Source organism: Eutrigla gurnardus, assembly GCF_963514095.1.
Source record: "Eutrigla gurnardus genome assembly, chromosome: 7".
Taxonomy (NCBI): domain Eukaryota; kingdom Metazoa; phylum Chordata; class Actinopteri; order Perciformes; family Triglidae; genus Eutrigla; species Eutrigla gurnardus.
This window is the reverse complement of record NC_139921.1, coordinates 6,031,518-6,051,381: the sequence shown is the minus strand read 5'-3', so window position 1 is coordinate 6,051,381 and position 19,864 is coordinate 6,031,518. Positions and strand designations below refer to the sequence as shown.

The following is a 19,864-nucleotide window of genomic DNA, read 5'->3' as shown; positions in this document are numbered from 1 at the left end:
AAGCCGGTTCCTGCCGTCCAGCTACCAGACGCTGTCTGAAGTAAGCTGACTAGATCGCCAAGCCGCGATTATATCGCCGCTCGTGGAAGAAAGAAACACGGACTGTTTTCTTTATTTGAGTTTGATCAACGAGAGGAAACCCGCTCCGCTCTCGTCTGGACGAAGCCGACTCATCACGTCCCCCGCTGACGCCGGGGCCCACGAACTACCGCCGTTACGGAACGCCGTCATCGTCTTACGCAACGATACCAGTAAGAGGCTATCAGTCTGGGCAGAGACATAAGTGATAGTGTAGGATATGCTTGTAATTCTTGTTAATGTGTTTTAAGTTCTGATCGCGGACCGCCGAGTCCGTTGGTTCATGTGCTGCTGTATTTGAATGCTGATCGTGATCGCCGCTGGGTTGATTTCTGTAACAGTGTTTCCGACTAACCTCCGCCATATTCGCGAGCTCAGAAAGCCTCTACTATCAGTTAAAAGACCGGTCTCGCGGAATAAACGCCAGTTCATTCACGCGAGCCCGTGTGGTAACGGCACGCTTTCTGTCCCTCCGAATATCGCTCGCGCATCCTCTCTCTCTTTGTTTTGTGTCCCGCTAACACACACACACATACACGCCGCACACACGTGTCCTAAGCCAGCTGTTCCCGGCGGGCGCTAGGGACATAGCTACATCTGGTGGCTACATACGGCTATCTCTCTCTCTCTCTCTCTCTCTCGCTACTCCGTCAGACCTCAGTGGCTCCGCCCCTGAACGCTGCGAGGAATAGCTCCATCCGGTGGCCGCCCATAGCCATCTCTCCCTCTCTCTCTCTCTCTCTCGACACGCACGCACGCACACACACACACACACACGCACGCACGCACACACACACATACACACACACACACTCCACGTGTGTATCTCCCTTTGTTTAAGCTTAGCTTTGTGTGTTAGGTAGTTAGGTAATAAGGCTTTGTTAATTGCAGTGTTATTGATTGTGATCATTATTACTGATTTTAATAAATCTTATTATATTATAACTAGCGGTCTCTTGTGCTTGTTGTGTATATGTCACTGGATAACAGCAGGTTGTGAAGGCTAGTGCTTGAATTTCACGCCTTTTTAATTGTTCGATTGGTTTTGTACTCCTATGCCAATGATCACGATGATTGGCATGTGAGTATAAAACCTCCATATTGAGACTGAATACAGTTTTAGGTTATCTTTTCCCTGATCCCAGGGTGGTGCCCCGTTTATTCATGATTATATCATGATAATATATTAAATATAATTATTAATACCGATAATCATATTGATATTGATAGTTAACTGTTGATAACCAAATCTGCTCCTGCTACATCCCCAACATAAATGGTGCCCCGTGTGAGGGCTTCTTAAACCAGCTTTATCCAGAGATTTATGCACAATAACCTGAGAATTATAGTAATAATAACAATAATAGGAATTGTTGTTATTGATATCATTGTTTAGAAATCGATGTTCAAGGATCGATTTGTTTGCTCCCTGTTACTATTTGCCAAGCAAATACAGTTGAGGGTTGCATATGCATGTTGTGTTTAGCCATTTATTGTTTGACAACAATACTAACAAACACAGGGTTAGGGATACTAAGACGCGTTATAACACTGTTATTACTCACCAGAGGTGCTAGAGACACCTCATTGACAGTCCACAGGCTGTAGAAGAGTACTAACATTTCCATTGTAAGTCACAGGTCGACGCAGCTCACCTGTGCACCCACATCAGTATAACAACAAATACATTATTTTTTCTTGCGATTAGCACCGAACAAGTAAAGCCACCGTATTCTCCCTTTCACTAGAAGTAGAGCAGAGAATAGAGCCACAGAGTGTACCGACTCTGTGAACGTTGAAATTGTACCTTGCTATTTCCACCACGGGTTCTAGCTCAAGTTAAAATTTCAAAATAATTCCCTAACTGTTCCTGCCGCGCATTTCAGTTAGCGTGCCTTTGGCAAAGAATTAAGTAAGCAGCCTACAGTAAGTCTGAGTTGCTGTATAGAATCATTAGAGGGTGAAGCTGACCTCTCTAAAAGAGAACCGCCAGTCACCTTATCAGGTGATTTGCATAACCCCCCTCCTTTCTCTCCAGACACAATGGAGAACTTTTGTGAACAGTTCATCTCATCTGTGGCATGACAATGTAATGACAATGTTGATGTTTGTGAAAATTGTGTCTTAGCAGATGTTTGATATAGGTTAGATGGTTAGAAATCTCTGCCCAGACCGTAGAAATCTCTGCCCAGACCTTGCCTCAATCTCTGCCCAGACAATGCCTCCATCAAGTTATGGACTTTAACCTGAATGAACTGTTTAACCTCTTTTCCATGGAATATACAGACTGTTTGGACTCCCACATGTTTCAAGGAATACATGGACGGTTCGGCCCTTATGTTGCTCCGAAGGTTGCGTCCCACACCTCAACCTTCAGACCAAAAGGGGGACTGTTGGGACCTAACCGTTAGGACTACACAATGCGGCCCACAGAAGCCTACACATGCGGCCAGGACAAAGGGACAAAGGGGATAAAAAACTACACCGCCATTTTAGTTTCACATCTCACCCAGGTGAGAGATGCGACGCCACCCAACCATCCTATTGGCTGACATCTTCAGGGAACCCCGGGGGGTCCCCTGGAGCGGCCTGAGCTTTATAAACCGAAGCCGCCCGGAGAACGCTCTCTTATTCTCTTATTCACTCTTACTCCGACTCCTACTCTGGCCTCTTCCTACAACCGGCGCAACACCACGTTGCAACGGGAGGCGACCCCCTCCCGCAGCGCACCGCTGCAACAAGAGGAACCAAGCCGGTTCCTGCCGTCCAGCTACCAGACGCTGTCTGAAGTAAGCTGACTAAATCGCCAAGCCGCGATTATATCGCCGCTCGTGGAAGAAAGAAACACGGACTGTTTTCTTTATTTGAGTTTGATCAACGAGAGGAAACCCGCTCCGCTCTCGTCTGGACGAAGCCGACTCATCACGTCCCCCGCTGACGCCGGGGACTCACGAACCATCGAAGTCCAGAGATTTATGCACAATAACCTGAGAATTATAGTAATAATAACAATAATGGGAATTGTTGTTATTGATATCATTGTTTAGAAATCGATGTTCAAGGATTTTGTGAACAGTTCATCTCATCTGTGGCACAGAGCCTTCAGACAGGCTACTCTGAGTTTTTGCAGAAACTAAATCTCAGTGAGTGCCAAGAGGAGATCAACGTGTTACTGAACAGCAGATCTGATGAAGTAACATCATCCAAGGGTCCATTGTTAAAATGCTTGCTACTGACTTTCTACAAACAAACCTGTCTCTTGGTTCAGAGTAAATCTGCCCTAGAGAAAAAAGTGGTAGCACTAGAGGAGCAAAGTGCTTGTCGCCTCCACGACGCTCAAGCAGCAGACATGAGAGCCATGTGTTATTTAGATGTCCTGCACACCACAGAGTCCCAGTTTTTGTCCTACAAGAACAGGTGGTCGAAGTCTAAACCAGAACGTCCTCCCTCAGCCGACTCGGCCAGTCAGTGTGATTCAGGCTTCTCCGACTCCCACTCTTTTTGTAGTGAAAATACGACTCCCCCGCCATGCAGAAGATGGGAACAGTTACCAGCGGACACAAAGTCCTTAAGACAAACTCCACTGAGAGATAGCGGTAACGGCTACGCAGCTTCCCATTGCTCCGACACAGACAGCGAAGAAACCAGCAGTGGAACTTACACAAGTTCTCCTCCAAAATCTTCCTATCTTTGGAACAAACCTGTAATTTGCGACGCGCCTCCTCAACCTAGCTTAGTCTCGCCTTCACCAGAAAGGACGCCACAGCGCTTCCGCTTTGAAGAGCTTGAGAGCATGGCTAAAGATATTCAACATTTTGATCCCGACAACTCGAACCATAATATTGACGAATATTTGAGAGAGTTAGACAGACTGCTGATTGACCTCCCCCATGCCTCCTCACGGGAGAAGCTCAGACTAGTCGGGAAGACCACAACCAGACATGTCCGCAGTTTCATAGGAACACTTGCACCCAGAACCCAGGACCGATACCCCAGACTTTGTGCAGCACTCCGGAAGGAGTATAGCCGGGACTGGGATCCCGCCGCCGCTACGATCAGTGCCCTCGCCGTTGTACATGAGGGGCAGGAATCACCCACGGAGTACTATTGGCGCTTCAGGGCCGCCTATGCTCAGGGCCGTAACTCCCCAGGAGTGGAGGAAGAGCCTGCCTTCAAGGCCCTCTTCCTGCATAACCTACACGAAAGTGTGCGCTACGATGCCACCATACACTTCAGGACACATCGACTCTCCATGCAAGAGATTCGTAATTACGCACAGATGGCTTGGGAAACCCACTTAGCGCGCAAACTTAAAAGCCAGCCCGCTAACTTCGACACATCTGCGACCGAAACGTCTGCCGCCTTAAAGCATAGCCCTCATAACAGCGCGAAAGGGGGTGAGCGGCCAGCACGCCCCAGGAATCAGACAAAACCAAGGAACGAGAGTAACTCCCAAACATCCGCCGCCTTAAAGCAGAGCCCTCATAACAGCGCGAAAGGGGGTGAGCGGCCAGCACGCCCCTGGAATCAGACAAACTCCCAAACTGACGAAGATAGGGATCCGTGCGACCCGATCGAGAAGCTGATAAAAACGATAGCGCTATGGCGTGACTCGACCCAACCATCACTAAACTCCCCCCAGAAGCCTGGTAAGAGACGGCGTGGGGATACTGAGCATCACCGACATGCCCACCAACTGCGTCGAGATGGGCATTCACACAGAAGTAGTAGGAAGCCCTACTCCGAAATTCTGTCCCAGTCACGTGAACCAGCAGTGTACAAACATGACAACTCAGATAATGACAGCGCCTCTGACATTTCCTCTGTTTCTGGCTACATGGAGCGTTACAGCCCTGAGCCACAACATAGTAAATATGGCTAACTTAAATCTTCTCCAGGAGTAAACCAAACGACCACTAACCCCTTCACCTCTTCCTCGCTTTCCTTTTCCTCCTTCGTTCCGTTTTCATAGTTGGGGTGTGTCCTGTTTGAAACTACCTGAGTGTAATGACAATGTTGATGTTTGTGAAAATTGTGTCTTAGCAGATGTTTGATATAGGTTAGATGGTTAGAAATCTCTGCCCAGACCATAGAAATCTCTGCCCAGACCATAGAAATCTCTGCCCAGACCTTGCCTCAATCTCTGCCCAGACAATGCCTCCATCAAGTTATGGACTTTAACCTGAATGACTGTTTAACCTTTTTTCCATGGAATATACAGACTGTTTGGACTCCCCCATGTTTCAAGGAATACATGGACTGTTCGGCCCTTATGTTGCTCCGAAGGTTGCGTCCCACACCTCAACCTTCAGACCAAAAGGGGGACTGTTGGGACCTCACTAGAAGGACTACACAATGCGGCCTACAGAAGCCTACACATGTGGCCAGGACAAAGGGACAAAGGGAAATAAAAACTACACCGCCATTTTAGTTTCACATCTCACCCAGGTGAGAGATGCGACACCTCACAACCAGTGCCTATTGGCTGACATCTTCAGGGAACCCCGGGGGGTCCCCTGGAGCGGCCTGAGCTTTATAAACCGAAGCCGCCCGGAGAACGCTCTCTTCGTCTCTTATTCACTCTTACTCCGACTCCTACTCTGGCCTCTTCCTACAACCGGCGCAACACCACGTTGCAACGGGAGGCGACCCCCTCCTGCAGCGCACCGCTGCAACAAGAGGAACCAAGCCGGTTCCTGCCTTCCAGCTACCAGACGCTGTCTGAAGTAAGCTGACTAAATCGCCAAGCCGCGATTATATCGCCGCTCGTGGAAGGAGGAAACACCAACTGTTTTCTTTATTTGAGTTTGATCAACGAGAGGAAACCCGCTCCGCTCTCGTCTGGACGAAGCCGACTCATCACGTTCCCCGCTGACGCCGGGGCCCACGAACCACCGCCGTTACGGAACGCCGTCATCGTCTTACGCAACGATACCAGTAAGAGGCTATCAGTCTGGGCAGAGACATAAGTGATAGTGTAGGATATGCTTGTAATTCTTGTTAATGTGTTTTAAGTTCTGATCGCGGACCGCCGAGTCCGTTGGTTCATGTGCTGCTGTATTTGAATACTGATTGTGTACCACGCAGCTGGGTTGATTTCTGTAACAGTGTTTCCGACTAACCTCCGCCATATTCGCGAGCTCAGAAAGCCTCTACTATCAGTTAAAAGACCGGTCTCGCGGAATAAACGCCAGTTCATTCACGCGAGCCCGTGTGATAACGGCACGCTTTCTGTCCCTCCGAATATCGCTCGCGCATCCTCTCTCTCTTTGTTTGTGTCCCGCTAACACACACACACATACACGCCGCACACACGTGTCCTAAGCCAGCTGTTCCCGGCGGGCGCTAGGGACATAGCTACATCTGGTGGCTACATACGGCTATCTCTCTCTCTCTCTCTCGCTACTCCGTCAGACCTCAGTGGCTCCGCCCCTGACCGCTGCGAGGAATAGCTCCACCTCTCTCTCTCTCGCTACCCCATCGAACCTCAGTGGCTCCGCCCCTGAACGCTGCGAGGAATAGCTCCATCCGGTGGCCGCCCATAGCCATCTCTCCCTCTCTCTCTCTCTCTCTCTCTCTCTCTCTCTCTCTCTCTCTCTCTCTCTCTCTCTCTCTCTCGACACGCACGCATGCACACACACACACACACACGCACACGCACGCACACACACACATACGCACACACACTCTCCACGTGTGTATCTCCCGTTTAAGCTTAGCTTTGTGTGTTAGGTAGTTAGGTAATAAGGCTTTGTTAATTGCAGTGTTATTGATTGTGATCATTATTACTGATTTGAATAAATCTTATTATATTATAACTAGCGGTCTCTTGTGCTTGTTGTGTATATGTCACTGGATAACAGCAGGTTGTGAAGGCTAGTGCTTGAATTTCACGCCTTTTTAATTGTTCGATTGGTTTTGTACTCCTATGCCAATGATCACGATGATTGGCATGTGAGTATAAAACCTTTATATTGAGACTGAATACAGTTTTAGGTTATCTTTTCCCTGATCCCAGGGTGGTGCCCCGTTTATTCATGATTATATCATGATAATATATTAAATATAATTATTAATACCGATAATCATACTGATATTGATAGTTAACTGTTGATAACCAAATCTGCTCCTGCTACAACCCCAACACTTACATAACAATGTCTGGCCAAAAATCTAGCACATGCTATTTCCTAAAATTCGTTTTTTTACAAATGTGTTTTTTATTTATCACAGCAGTGTGAAACTGGCTGCAATAGTGTGATCATTGAGGACTGTGTTGGTTAAATGAAAACTAATAGCATTTTCACAAATATGTGTATATGTTTTGACTGAAGTGTGTCATTTTTTCCGGGTTCCTTCTGTGTGGAGTTTGCATGTTCTCCCCGTGTAAGCGTGGGTTCTCTCCAGGTTCTCCGGCTTCCTCCCACAGTCCAAAGACATGCAGGATGGGGATAGGTTCATTGGTGACTCTAAATTGCCCGTAGGTGTGAATGTGAGCGTGAATGGTTGTCTGTCTCTATATGTTGGCCCTGTGATAGACTGGCGACCTGTCCAGGGTGTACCCTGCCTACAGGATAAGCGGTAGAAAATGGATGGATGGAATAATAATAATAATGCATTTTATTTAAAGGCACCTCTCAAAGACACCTTACAAGACATTCATAAACGACAACAGTACAAGTACAGTATCAGTAATGCATCAAACAGTAATAAATAAAGAAATGTGGCTACTCAATGTGGCTTTAATTGTCATTATGCATTGCATAAGGCAATAGACAGTGGGTTTCTGAGTATGCGGCTCAGACAGGATTTAAAGGTCCCATATTATACTGTTTTTCATCCATTCCACACAGCTGTCAGAGGTCCAACAACACTGTTTTCGATATGCATTGCCCCAAACCCATCCGTGGTCCTGAATTCCAGCTGTCTAAAAGTTGCTCCGTCTGCCATCGCCTACTCGGAGAGCTACGGAGACAAAGCTTACGCTAGCAGCAGCATGCACCAATGTTGACGTGGATGTATCGCTATGGTTCGCCTATGTGTCTCAGGTGAAGTTGCTGGTCCCGTATGGTTGGGACAGATCCTTTTACGAGGGTCAGTGTCGAGGCAAAGCCAGCTTTGTACTGACCCTCGTTACTGAAGCAGTCCGATGTGAAGTGGTTAGCACACACATACAAGCTAACGCGGACCGTAGCCGGCATATTGTCGTTAAAAATGAAACGCAAGAGACCAGACCCAAACCGTTATCCACGGCGCTGTCGGACACGGCGCTGTCGGACACGCGGCCCCGGGTTCCGTCCGACCTGAGGCAGCAGCGAAGACGCACCAGAGCGCTGAGACAGAGAGAGGATTGTCTCCAGCTTCACCCGCACCGGGATTTATTCACTGAGCACCAGCCGGATCACCCAACGCCATGACCGGTAAGTCGGACTGCACTCTCCGTCCGCGCTCTCTGTCAGCGCTGTCGATCCGTTATACAAATCTAACTATTGTGTATTTTCCCAACAAAGTAGTGATAATCTACTTGAAAGAGGATCAGGGTGATTGTTACAATACAGCTGCAGTAGCTTTATAAGAGTCAGGAAAGAAACAAAGTATAAAAACACAAAGTATAAATTAATGCCACCAAATATATGTAATTATAACCATAATGTATACAAAACACTATAGTATAGTAGTGTATCTGCTGTTGGGGTAGTAGTATCATAGAATGTAGTTCACATAAGTTTATTTTATTTTTTATTTTTTATTTTAATAAGTTTATTTGTATCAGGGACAATGTACAAAATAACATTAGTCTCGAGATGAGACGAGATGCCTTGTACCGGATTTAGCTTACTAGCTACTTTCCATCCGTAGTCCCTGGGCAGGTGAATAAGAACAATAGAAATATAAGAATTATCAATTTACATAGCATTCTAAACATCCATACACATATGCATATACACCCTCTCACACATCACAAACACTCAGGACATAGTCCTATTTCATATCAGTTAACAAAACATACAGTTATTAAAATACTTCACACTTTGCCAAGGTTAAGAATAATTTAGGCTCATGATTAATGCTGACATGTCTGATTTCTTAGGATCCATTGTTTGACTTCCCGGGAGAAAACATTGAAGTCTGTACAAAGTTTCAGATTAGTTGGAAGATTGTTCCATGATTTGACAGATTTAAAAGAGAAGGCAGATTGAGCAAAGGCAGAGCTACGCTTAGGGATGTTACAATCTCCACTTGAGACAGATCTTAAGGCTCTGGTGGAATGCTCAGAGCAGAGTTTAACAAAGGTTTTCAATGGGGGAGGGGCAACATTATGAATTATTTTGTACACTAGACGGACATTAGAATACATCATTAGATTATCAAAGCTAAGCATTTTATATTTGTTTAGTATTTCACAGTGATGATACTGTCGTGACTTTCTGTCTAATATTTTCAGTGCTTGTTTGTGTAGTGACCTGATGGGTTTCAGGACAGATGGACTTGCCTGAGACCAACAGGACATACAGTAATTATAATGTGACAAAATCATGGCATTGAAATAAGTTTTCGCGGCTTCAACTGTTAATGAGTTCCTGATGTTTCTAAAATTTAACAAGTTATATTTCAGCGTGTGGCTCATTTTCTTAACATGGCCCTTAAATGTAAGAGTGGAATCTAGTATCACACCCAGGTATTTGAACTCATTGACATTTTTTATTATTTCTCCATTAACATATATATTTGGGAAAATAGTATTTCGTTGTTTATTTGAGAAATACATGGTTACCGTTTTATTAGTATTAAGTGTAAGACGAGAGTACTGAAGCCACCGTGTAACTTTTTCCATTGCCATTGACAGCTTCATAGCTACTTCTTCGGGATCTTTCCCAGCAGTGTACAGGACCGTATCGTCCGCATACATCAGGGTCCCTACTTCATCACACACAGATGGAAGGTCATTAATGTATGTGCTAAACAGCAGCGGTCCTAAGATGGAGCCCTGCGGCACTCCCAACACACAGGCTTTAGGAGACGAAGTTTTATCATTGATCCGCACACACTGAGAGCGGTCAAGTAAGTAAGACTGGATCCAATTTAATACATTAACTGAGAGTTTAAATGTTGACAATTTTGAAAGGAGCACTGAATGATTAACTGTATCAAACGCCTTTCTTAGATCTAGAAATAAGGCACCCACCACCCCTCCTTTATCAAGGCTGCTTTTAACGACTTCAAGAAAGTAGCAACATGCAGTTTCAGTAGAATGGTTTGCTCTGAACCCAAACTGCATAGGATGCAGTAGGTTTTCTTTATTTAAATGAGCTACCAGTTGTTCAGCAACTGTCTTTTCGACAGCTTTAGAGATAGCCGGGAGTATATTAATTGGTCTGTAGTTGCTCACTTCCTGTCTGTCACCTGATTTATGGACAGGAGTCACAATGGCATTCTTCAATGAACTTGGAAATATGTTTTCATTCAGTGACAGATTTATAATTGGAGTGATGGGGGTAGTTAGAACATTCTTATATTTTTTAAGACAAACAGTATCAATTCCCCAAATATCTTTAGCCTTTGAGTTTGACAGTGATGATAACATTTTATTTACCTTTGCCTCATCTACATTTTTAAAAAACAATGCATTTGTCTCATTAGCTGGACCAACAGGGAGTTGTACTAAAGGGACATTACCTCCCAGTTCTATAACAGAGTTGAGAAAATAATCATTAAAAACATCTGCGATAACTAAACTGTCAGTCTGCATACTACCATTTAACTTAAGTTCTATGGGAGTGCTTTTAGGGCGAGCTTTTCCACTGATTTGGTCTATGCCTTTCCATAACAGTTTAGGGTTTCCTTTTGCTTGTTTAATTATCTCAAGGAAGAAATTGGCTTTTGCCTTTCGAAGCTGTCCTGTGACCTTATTTCTAAGGCTTTTAAATATCAGGTGATCTGTTTCCAGGCCAGTTTTTAAAGATTTTTTTAAAGCTGCATCTCTTGTCTTCATTAGGTGTGATAAGGTGTCATTAAACCAGGGCAAAGTCTGTTTACTTTGCTTGACAAGTACCGTTTTAGTGTATTTAGACAGAAGTGTGCTAAATGTTGATATCAACTCAGCACAGGCCTGCTCACAGTTTTTATTATTACCTATGCTCTCCCATTTAGTTTTCTTGATGTCATTCTCAAAATGCTCTATATCTTTCTTTGGAATCAAAGAGACATGTTTCTTACCTGCCATTCTATTTTGGTGTTTGTACCTCAGCTTGGACAGCTGCCTCGCTACCAAGGTGAGATTATGGTCTGACATACCTGTTATTAAGTTATATGTTTTTGATATACGATCAACTCTGTTTGTAAAAATTAGATCCAGTAATGTTTTTGAGGATCTTGTTATTCTTGTGGGGTTTTTTATCATTTGAGTCAGCTGAAATTTAGTGGATATATCCTTTAATTTCTTTCTGCGTGTTTTATCCAGCCAGTTCAGATTGAAGTCCCCCAATAGTATAATTTCTTTACCATTACATTTTTTCAAAATACCAGATAAATCTTTAAAAAACAAATCCTTTTCATTAGGAGGTCGATACAAAACAATAACATTAAAGGACATTTCTGGGGAAAGTGTAATCTTAACCCCTACACATTCTAAAGTATGGCTGGGCAAATCCATTTCTCTACATTGTATTCCTTCTTTAACATAAATCATAACCCCACCCCCCTTCCCTTTTTTACGATCTAATCTGAAGATATTGTAACCTGAAATGCTATAAACACTAGAAGGAGTTGTTGGAGTTAACCACGTTTCAGATAGACACAGATAATCAAGGTTAGATTCCAACAATAAATGTTCAAGTTGCTCTGTTTTTGAGGCAAGACTCCTTATATTTAAGTGTCCACCAAAAATTCCTTTAGGTTTTGTATTCGGGTCCCAGATCACCTTCGCATGATTTACAGTCTGGAAAAGTTTATAGGTCCGTTGTTTTCTGTTCACGCTGTTATTTCGTACTGTAGTGTTGTTAATTGAAGATGGGCAAGCTTGAGAAACAGTGTTTGTATCCTTTTGTCTGTGTGTAGTCGCAGTTGCAGTGTTGCGTGGTGTTGAGAAGGCTTGGGGAGCAGTGTTCGCGTCCTCATGTGTGTGTATGGGGTTAACCCCCTTGTTACCTTGTGGAGATTGTTGCTCAGTTTGGCAGCTTGACTGAGGTAATTGCTCAGTCTGGTGTGATGGGAACCCAGCTCGAGGTGGAGAAAGCCTGGCCTGGTATGGTGGAAGCCCAGCTGGTGGGGACCTAGTTGGCTGTGGTGATAGCCCAGCTATCAATGGTGGAAGCCCAGCTGGTGGTGGTGGGAGCCAGGCCTGGTGTGGTGGTAGCCCCAAAGTAAAGTTTGGATTCCCAGCTACACCAACACAGGCAGAACGACAGAAGAATTCTTATAGAAATATGTTTTATTACCCTTTCTAAAAACAAGCTTGTCAAGATAATTGCTTCTTAAAAAGGACAGAATTATTTAAAAGAAAAGGTATTTTTGATTGTCCAATGTTCTACCAAGGAAGGGGGGAAATACTCAGTTCATTCTAGTCTCCAGTTGGCTCCTGGTTTTCCTTTTGCACCCGCAACGGGGGTGTGCTTCGGGATTTACGAGTAGCTCTTGCTACTCGTAAATCTGGGAGTAGCAAGGAGGAGTCTGGGAGACGGTTTCACCGGGACACAGGAGATCCAGCCAGCAGAAACACCGGGGGAATAGAGGAGGCGATCCAGCCCGCGACAGCGTGCAGCACGTTCATCCGAGCAGAGAGTCCTCTGGTGAGAGATCTAGCATCCTTTTATTGGGAGGATCTGCTCAACTGGCAATCAGATGCTGATTGAAGCGGGTTCAACAGGTGTGTCACTTAGTGGAATGATGTCCGTGTTCATGCAGTTCATGGGAGAGGTAAACAATATAAAAAGTCCAAAACAATAGTCCACAGCAACTAATGACATCACAGCAAACAATAATATTCAAATGCAGAAAATAAAGTGAACCATCAGCCACACTGCTCACACTAATTGTTTTCATTATATGACACAATCAGCTGTTAGATGAGGCGAGAGCCAGGCGTTTCCCATCATGCCCCGGGTCTTGCAGTCGGTTGAGAGCACCTGCAGCCGCCTTGTTCTCATGAGACTATCGTTGCCCATGTGTTCATGACGTCGGAGCAAGTCAGGATCAAGTCAGACACAAAACTACCCAGCATGCATTGTCCGTCGAGATCGATTCTGCGCCGGCTGGCTCATCTCCAACGAGCCTATTATAAGTGAAGGAGTTGCAGTCATGAAGGACCCCAAGTTGCATTTATGGACAGTTTGCAGTCTTGGTTTTGGGAGACTCTGGTCTGGGTCTCATCAACGGCCCTAACTTTACCCTCAGGACGTCTACTTTTAACTCACATTCTTTGTATTATTATTTGATTTGAACCTGTTCTCATGTAACTTCCTTATTACACAGAGCTTTTGTCTTTTTATTATTTCAGTCGTTTGATTTGAATCCACACATTCTCTCATCTTGATCTTAATCAATTTCCTTTTGGAGAATATTATGCGTTACTCACTGCGTCTAGGCCGAGGTGAAGCTGACGATAAAATAGTGGCAAAACGCCTCCGACCTTTATTTGCGTCTGCAGTGTCGGAGTTGCCCAGAGCCGAGATGCAGCCAGCGGACGCTTCTCTTCTTCCAAGCCTGTTGGTGACGCCGGATTCAATTCAACGGAGGTTCACTGCAGCAAAGTCACCATTTATACCCAGACACGTTCACATGCATCATGCAGCCGTCTTCATCAGCTGGTCTGTGTATCTCTGGACACGAAGACGAGTCCTTGGGAACACAACATTCAGCAGGCCTCCTGCACAAGTTGTACCAAGTTCAACTGATGCAGGTATTAGAAATAATAACACTATAATATAGTGATAATAATGGGACTAATCTCCACATTCAATATACTATAGTATCGGACTGTACTCGGGGAAATGAAACAAACATCAGCCCTGTTTTCATTTTCATGACGAGGCATCTTTCAGATCGTCACACTGGTTTTAAAATATAGTTTTATTAAACTTTTGCTAAAATATCAGTTCAAGAACAGTTTATTCTCTTTTAAATGCCATTTTATTTATTGTTCCATATCATAACAAAAGTTATGTCATACATGTTTTCACATACAGCGGGACTAGAACACCCTCATGATGTTCAAAGTCCCAACATCACCCAAGAGCAAGCGTTATAAAGCGTTGATGAATGGAAAATCACAGCTGCAGCATCATCATAGTTTATAATTCCTTAGTGAATTTAGCAGGAGCATTTTCTCCAACAATGAAGAAACAGTTTAATATGTTTTTTATTTGTAATATGTTAAATACATTATGTTTTCTATTCTAATCTGTGTGTGCTCTGTGTTTCATGTTGATGGTTTTCACTGGACAGCAACTATTAGCTCCAGTCACTAATGCATGTTCCTCAACACAACAAGGTTCAGTCTAAAGACAAAGCCATCCCGATATACTCCATTCATTTAAGTACATTTACACAAGCATTAATACATTTACAACAAGTACAAGGAGGAATGAACCTGACTGATTACAAACTGCAATGTTTTCATTCACATCTTTGCATCGACTCTGAATGTAATCACACCGCTTTGTGTTTGTTGTGAACAGTTTCAGAGACGCAGAGACACTGATGATCCAGTCCAGACTCTAAACCCAGGATAAAGAGGTTCAGGGAATGTGGTGTTGAAGGTGTGGAGGTGGATCAGTTTGTTAGAGGAGACTCTGTAGAAGGTCAAAGTGCCAGCAGGACAGTCCAAGTACACTGCTACCACACCAGAGGAGGAGGAGGAGGAGGAGGAGGAGGAGGAGGAGGAGGGGGAGGAGATGTATGTTTCTTTCCTTTTGTGACAGACAGAGTAACCACCATCATAACAACCCAGACTCCAGGACTGATCATTCCCTCCAAACCCAGAGTCGTCTCCTCTCCTCTTGATTCCTCTGTAACTCACTGATATATAAACATCTCCTCTCCACTCGACCTCCCAGTAACAGCGACCAGTCAGACCGTCTCTACACAGCAGCTGAGGCTCTGAGTCAAATCTGTCTGGATGATCTGGATATGACTGGTCGTCTGACACACCTGTCACCTTCCTGTTGGTGTCGTCCAGTTTGAGTTTTCTGCTGACTGTGTTTGTGTCCAGTTCCAGTTCACAGACATCTGATGGAGAGAACAAACACAATGCAGCTAAAGGTTATTGTTGGAGACAGTTGGGTGTTTTTTGGTTTGTGTTTTAAAAGCTTAATAAATATACTTTGGGTATTAGTATATGACATCACAAGGGGGCGGTAACTTGATGGTGATTGGTCACGTCATACATTTCATTGATAAATAGGACACCGGTGTGTAGTGGTGTGTGTTTTGTTGGATGGCAGAGAAAAACACAGTGTTGGGGAACTAGCAGGAGCAGATTCAGTTATTAATAGATAATTATTAATATCAATACTCAGTCTCAATATAAAGGAGTTTGTACTCAAATGCCAATAATTAATAACTATTAGAATATGAGTACAAACAGTTGAAGGATTTGTGAATTCTTCACAGAGAAGAGGTTGATATCATTCATTCTTATACAACATTAATAAACACAGCAGTATGTTCATAAGGGGTTTATTAACAATAAACAAAGAAACATACACTAAGTCCAAGTGGCCTATCTAACTAAATACTATACAAGTGTGTGTGTGTGTGTGTGTGTGTGTGTGTGTGTGTGTGTGTGGGTGTCGACCAGTCAGCCATGTGGAGTGGGGGTGTTCTTTGTGGGAGGCCGTGTGGTCCTGCCTGGAGAACAGGTTTCTATATATGTGTATAATTAGTGTAATATATGTAGAGCCGTTAGGAAAGTTGGATTAGTGAGAACGCAACCTGTCTGTTCTGGATCACTGACGATCAACAGACTAAACAAAAACACCACAAAATTACATCGTTGGTCGTAAATATATCACTAAATTACTAAAGATTGAAACCAGACCAACCTGTGGTCTGGTCTCTGGACTAATGTGAGCTACTATCTAGACCTCTGGGGACCACAGACATTCTCTGGTTCCTCCACATAGTCTGGTCTGGTCTCTGGACTAATGTGAGCTACTATCTAGACCTCTGGGGGACCACAGACAGTCTCTGGTTCCTCACATAGTCTGGTCTGGTCTCTGGACTAATGTGAGCTACTATTGTAGACCTCTAGGGGACCACAGACAGTCTCTGGTTCCTCCACATAGTCTGGTCTGGTCTCTGGACTAATGTGAGCTACTATCTAGACCTCTGGGGGACCACAGACAGTCTCTGGTTCCTCCACATAGTCTGGTCTGGTCTCTGGACTAATGTGAGCTACTATTGTAGACCTCTAGGGGACCACAGACCCAGGAGACAACATCTGGTTCCTCCATTTAGGATTCAGGGACGTCAGGACGACAGGAGGACGATCTCAACGCTGAGACGCTTCAGAGACACAGAGGAATTTATCTCTTGAGTTGAAATATTTAAACTCACACAAACACGTCTCCGTTGCCGTCCGGCAGGAATTGCCGTCCGTTTGCGTCTTTGCGTTGACTTTGTGTGTAATTGAGTGTGAAAATGTGGCGTTTGGTGTGAACACAACACGACATCTTTACAGCCACGAAGAAACAAACGCTACATCCTGATAGAAACGTGATCATCGGATTTCGGTCATGAACACGTTCACATCTGGAGCAGCTGAGTTACTGAAAACATACTCACACTTCCTCAGACCAGGTCTCAGTCTCTGCTGTCCCTCATGGTCCACCCTGCAGGAAGACATTCAAAGACCTCAATCAGGTCCACCATTAAACATGAACCCCAGTTCCTCAGTCAGAGACGGAGACACAGTCTGGAGCTGTTGTCCATCTGTCCTCACCTGAGTGTCCAGTCTGATGTCTGTCCATCTGTCCTCACCTGAGACTTTCCAGTCTGATGTCTGTCCATCTGTCCTCACCTGAGACTTTCCAGTCTGATGTCTGTCCATCTGTCCTCACCTGAGACTTTCCAGTCTGATGTCTGTCCATCTGTCCTCACCTGAGACTTTCCAGTCTGATGTCTGTCCATCTGTCCTCACCTGAGACTTTCCAGTCTGATGTCTGTCCATCTGTCCTCACCTGAGAGTCCAGTCTGATGTCTGTCCATCTGTCCTCACCTGAGAGTCCAGTCTGATGTCTGTCCATCTGTCCTCACCTGAGACTTTCCAGTCTGATGTCTGTCCATCTGTCCTCACCTGAGAGTCCAGTCTGATGTCTGTCCATCTGTCCTCACCTGAGAGTGTCCAGTCTGATGTCTGTCCATCTGTCCTCACCTGAGAGTCCAGTCTGATGTCTGTCCATCTGTCCTCACCTGAGAGACCAGTCTGATGTCTGTCCACCTGTCCTCACCTGAGAGTCCAGTCTGATGTCTGTCCATCTGTCCTCACCTGAGAGTCCAGTCTGATGTCTGTCCATCTGTCCTCACCTGAGAGTGTCCAGTCTGATGTCTGTCCAGCTGTCCTCACCTGAGAGTCCAGTCTGATGTCTGTCCATCTGTCCTCACCTGAGAGAGTCCAGTCTGATGTCTGTCCATCTGTCCTCACCTGAGAGTGTCCAGTCTGGTGTCTGTCCATCTGTCCTCACCTGAGAGTGTCCAGTCTCCAGTGTGGACCCTCCAGTCCAGCAGACAGCAGCTTGACTCCTGAGTCTCCTGGATGATTGTAGCTCAGGTCCAGCTGTCTCAGATAGGAGGGGTTGGAGTCCAGAGCTGAGGCCAGAGAAGAACAGCCGTCCTCTGTGATCAGACAACCTGACAGACTGAAGACACACACACTACTGTCACTTCTGGGGACATTACATAGACTTATGTCCATTTGTCCACTTTTTAAAATGAGAAAAAGTGATATTTGTCTTTTGCTGTGTTGATGTTGTACTGGGTGGGATAAGCGTGGCTGAGTGATGGACAGAGATGGACAGAGGAGGAAGTTAAAAGAAAGACAAGAGACGAGCTGAAATGATTGAGAGAGAAATTGAAGCGTTAGAAAAGAGAAGAAACAACAGTTGAAACAGTCTATGTGGTCTGTCTTCAGACCTGGTGCGCCAACAAAGATCTGGTATTGATTTTAAACCATCTAGCAAAGAAAAAAGGCTGTAATTCAATAACATTTCAACAATGTTTATAGTTTTCATATTGAACTGGAGGAATTATGAATAACAAGTACTCTGATAATAACAGTAAAATACAAAACACAGCTTTGAAAATGTGCTTCTTAAGAGTCTCAGAACATATGAGGCATTCAGGTGTTCAACTGCCAGTTGGAAGAAAAGAGTCTGTCTTGATTCAAAGCTCTGTTCTCACTGTCAGCGTTCCTCTTTGAGAGCAGCCGTGTGAACTTATCTATCGGCTCTAGATCTCACCGACCTGACTGACGTTTATCACCTCCACTCTCTGATCCATCTGTCAGCTGTCAGTGAGTCTCGTCAGTTGTCACCATAGAAACGTCACTCACAGAAACTCCAGTTTGCACAGATTTGATTAAGTTTGGAGTTAACGTTTCACCCCGTTGCATTACTGGGTAATTTAGTGTTTGTGAGTAGCAACCAGTGAGATGATTTAGCCTCCAACCATCTGAACCAGTGTAGTGATGCTAACGCTGCAGCAGTAAAATGGAAACACTCCGTCATCATTTAATAATTCTCAATGATCTATCAGTAATGGGTCTGGGTCCAGATAGGACGGGGTCTGGGTCTGGATCTGGGCCAAGCTCCACCTCTTAGTGACCCTTGCTATAGAGCCTTTTACAGTCATTGTCATCATAAATGTGTGTGCACATGTTGGTGTTAAAATGGCGTTTTGTCTCCGCCGTGCAGACGAGTTAGAAGCTTTAAACTTTGGATTAAAACTGTCAGCAGCATCAAAATGTCTGGTTGGTTCATGTTCAGTTGTCAGAGTTGATATTCCAATCAGGCATCAACCTCTGGTTCAGAAAAGTGAAGTCAAGCCTGAAGGTCCTTAAAGCTGCATTCTCTCTGCTGGCCACTAGGGGGTGTTTTCATGTATAATATGTCTTCATTGCATCTGCATAGCTTTGAGTCTGCATGTGGGTCCTCCCTGCTGCTTCAGCCACCGTGACAAGAATATTAGTTCATTTCATATAAACTCAATAAACTCAACTGTATAGAAAGTGGTTCAAACTGGCTCCACCTTGACAGCAGAGACAGTCTGGTGTTGTAGTTCAGGCTCACATGTTCATGGAGTGACGTTCAAAAACGTAGACTGACGTTTGCAACAGCATTTATAAACGCCAGGTGGATTTATAAAACTATTAAAACATCGAACGGCGGGGAAAAGATAAATGAGAGGTTTGATTTTGACAAAAGTTTTGTTTTGTTCTTTTGCTGGCAAGTCGTTAGTAGCAGAAACAGTATTTCATCAGCCATGTAAACAGATTAGTAGCAAATGTGTCTTTTTAGGAATACGTGAATATAAATAACTGAATATTTGGTGCATGTAAACACATCATTGAAAGCTTCATAGGTAAACTTCTCAAAGTAGTTGAATCTGACCTGAGAGTTTCCAGTCGACAGTGTGGACTCTCCAGGCCAGCAGACAGCAGCTTCACTCCTGAATCCTGCAGGTTGTTGTTACTCAGGTCCAGGTCTCTTAGACTGGAGGACTGGGAGCTGAGAACTGAGGACAGACCTTCACAGCTTCTCTCTGAGAGGTTACAGACACTGAGTCTGAAGAG

At 44.6% G+C, this 19,864-nt stretch overlaps 1 protein-coding gene across 1 annotated transcript in view; it reads right to left on the bottom strand.

The window, feature by feature from the left end:
* The window catches only part of LOC311015917 (uncharacterized protein), a 546,979-nt gene that overhangs the window by 59,411 nt on the left and 467,704 nt on the right, over positions 1-19,864 (bottom strand). Inside the window, exon 25 of the mRNA XM_084013359.1 lies at positions 19,683-19,856. Coding sequence (XP_083869485.1) covers positions 19,683-19,856 — 174 coding nt within the window. The remainder of the gene's footprint in view (positions 1-19,682; positions 19,857-19,864) is intronic.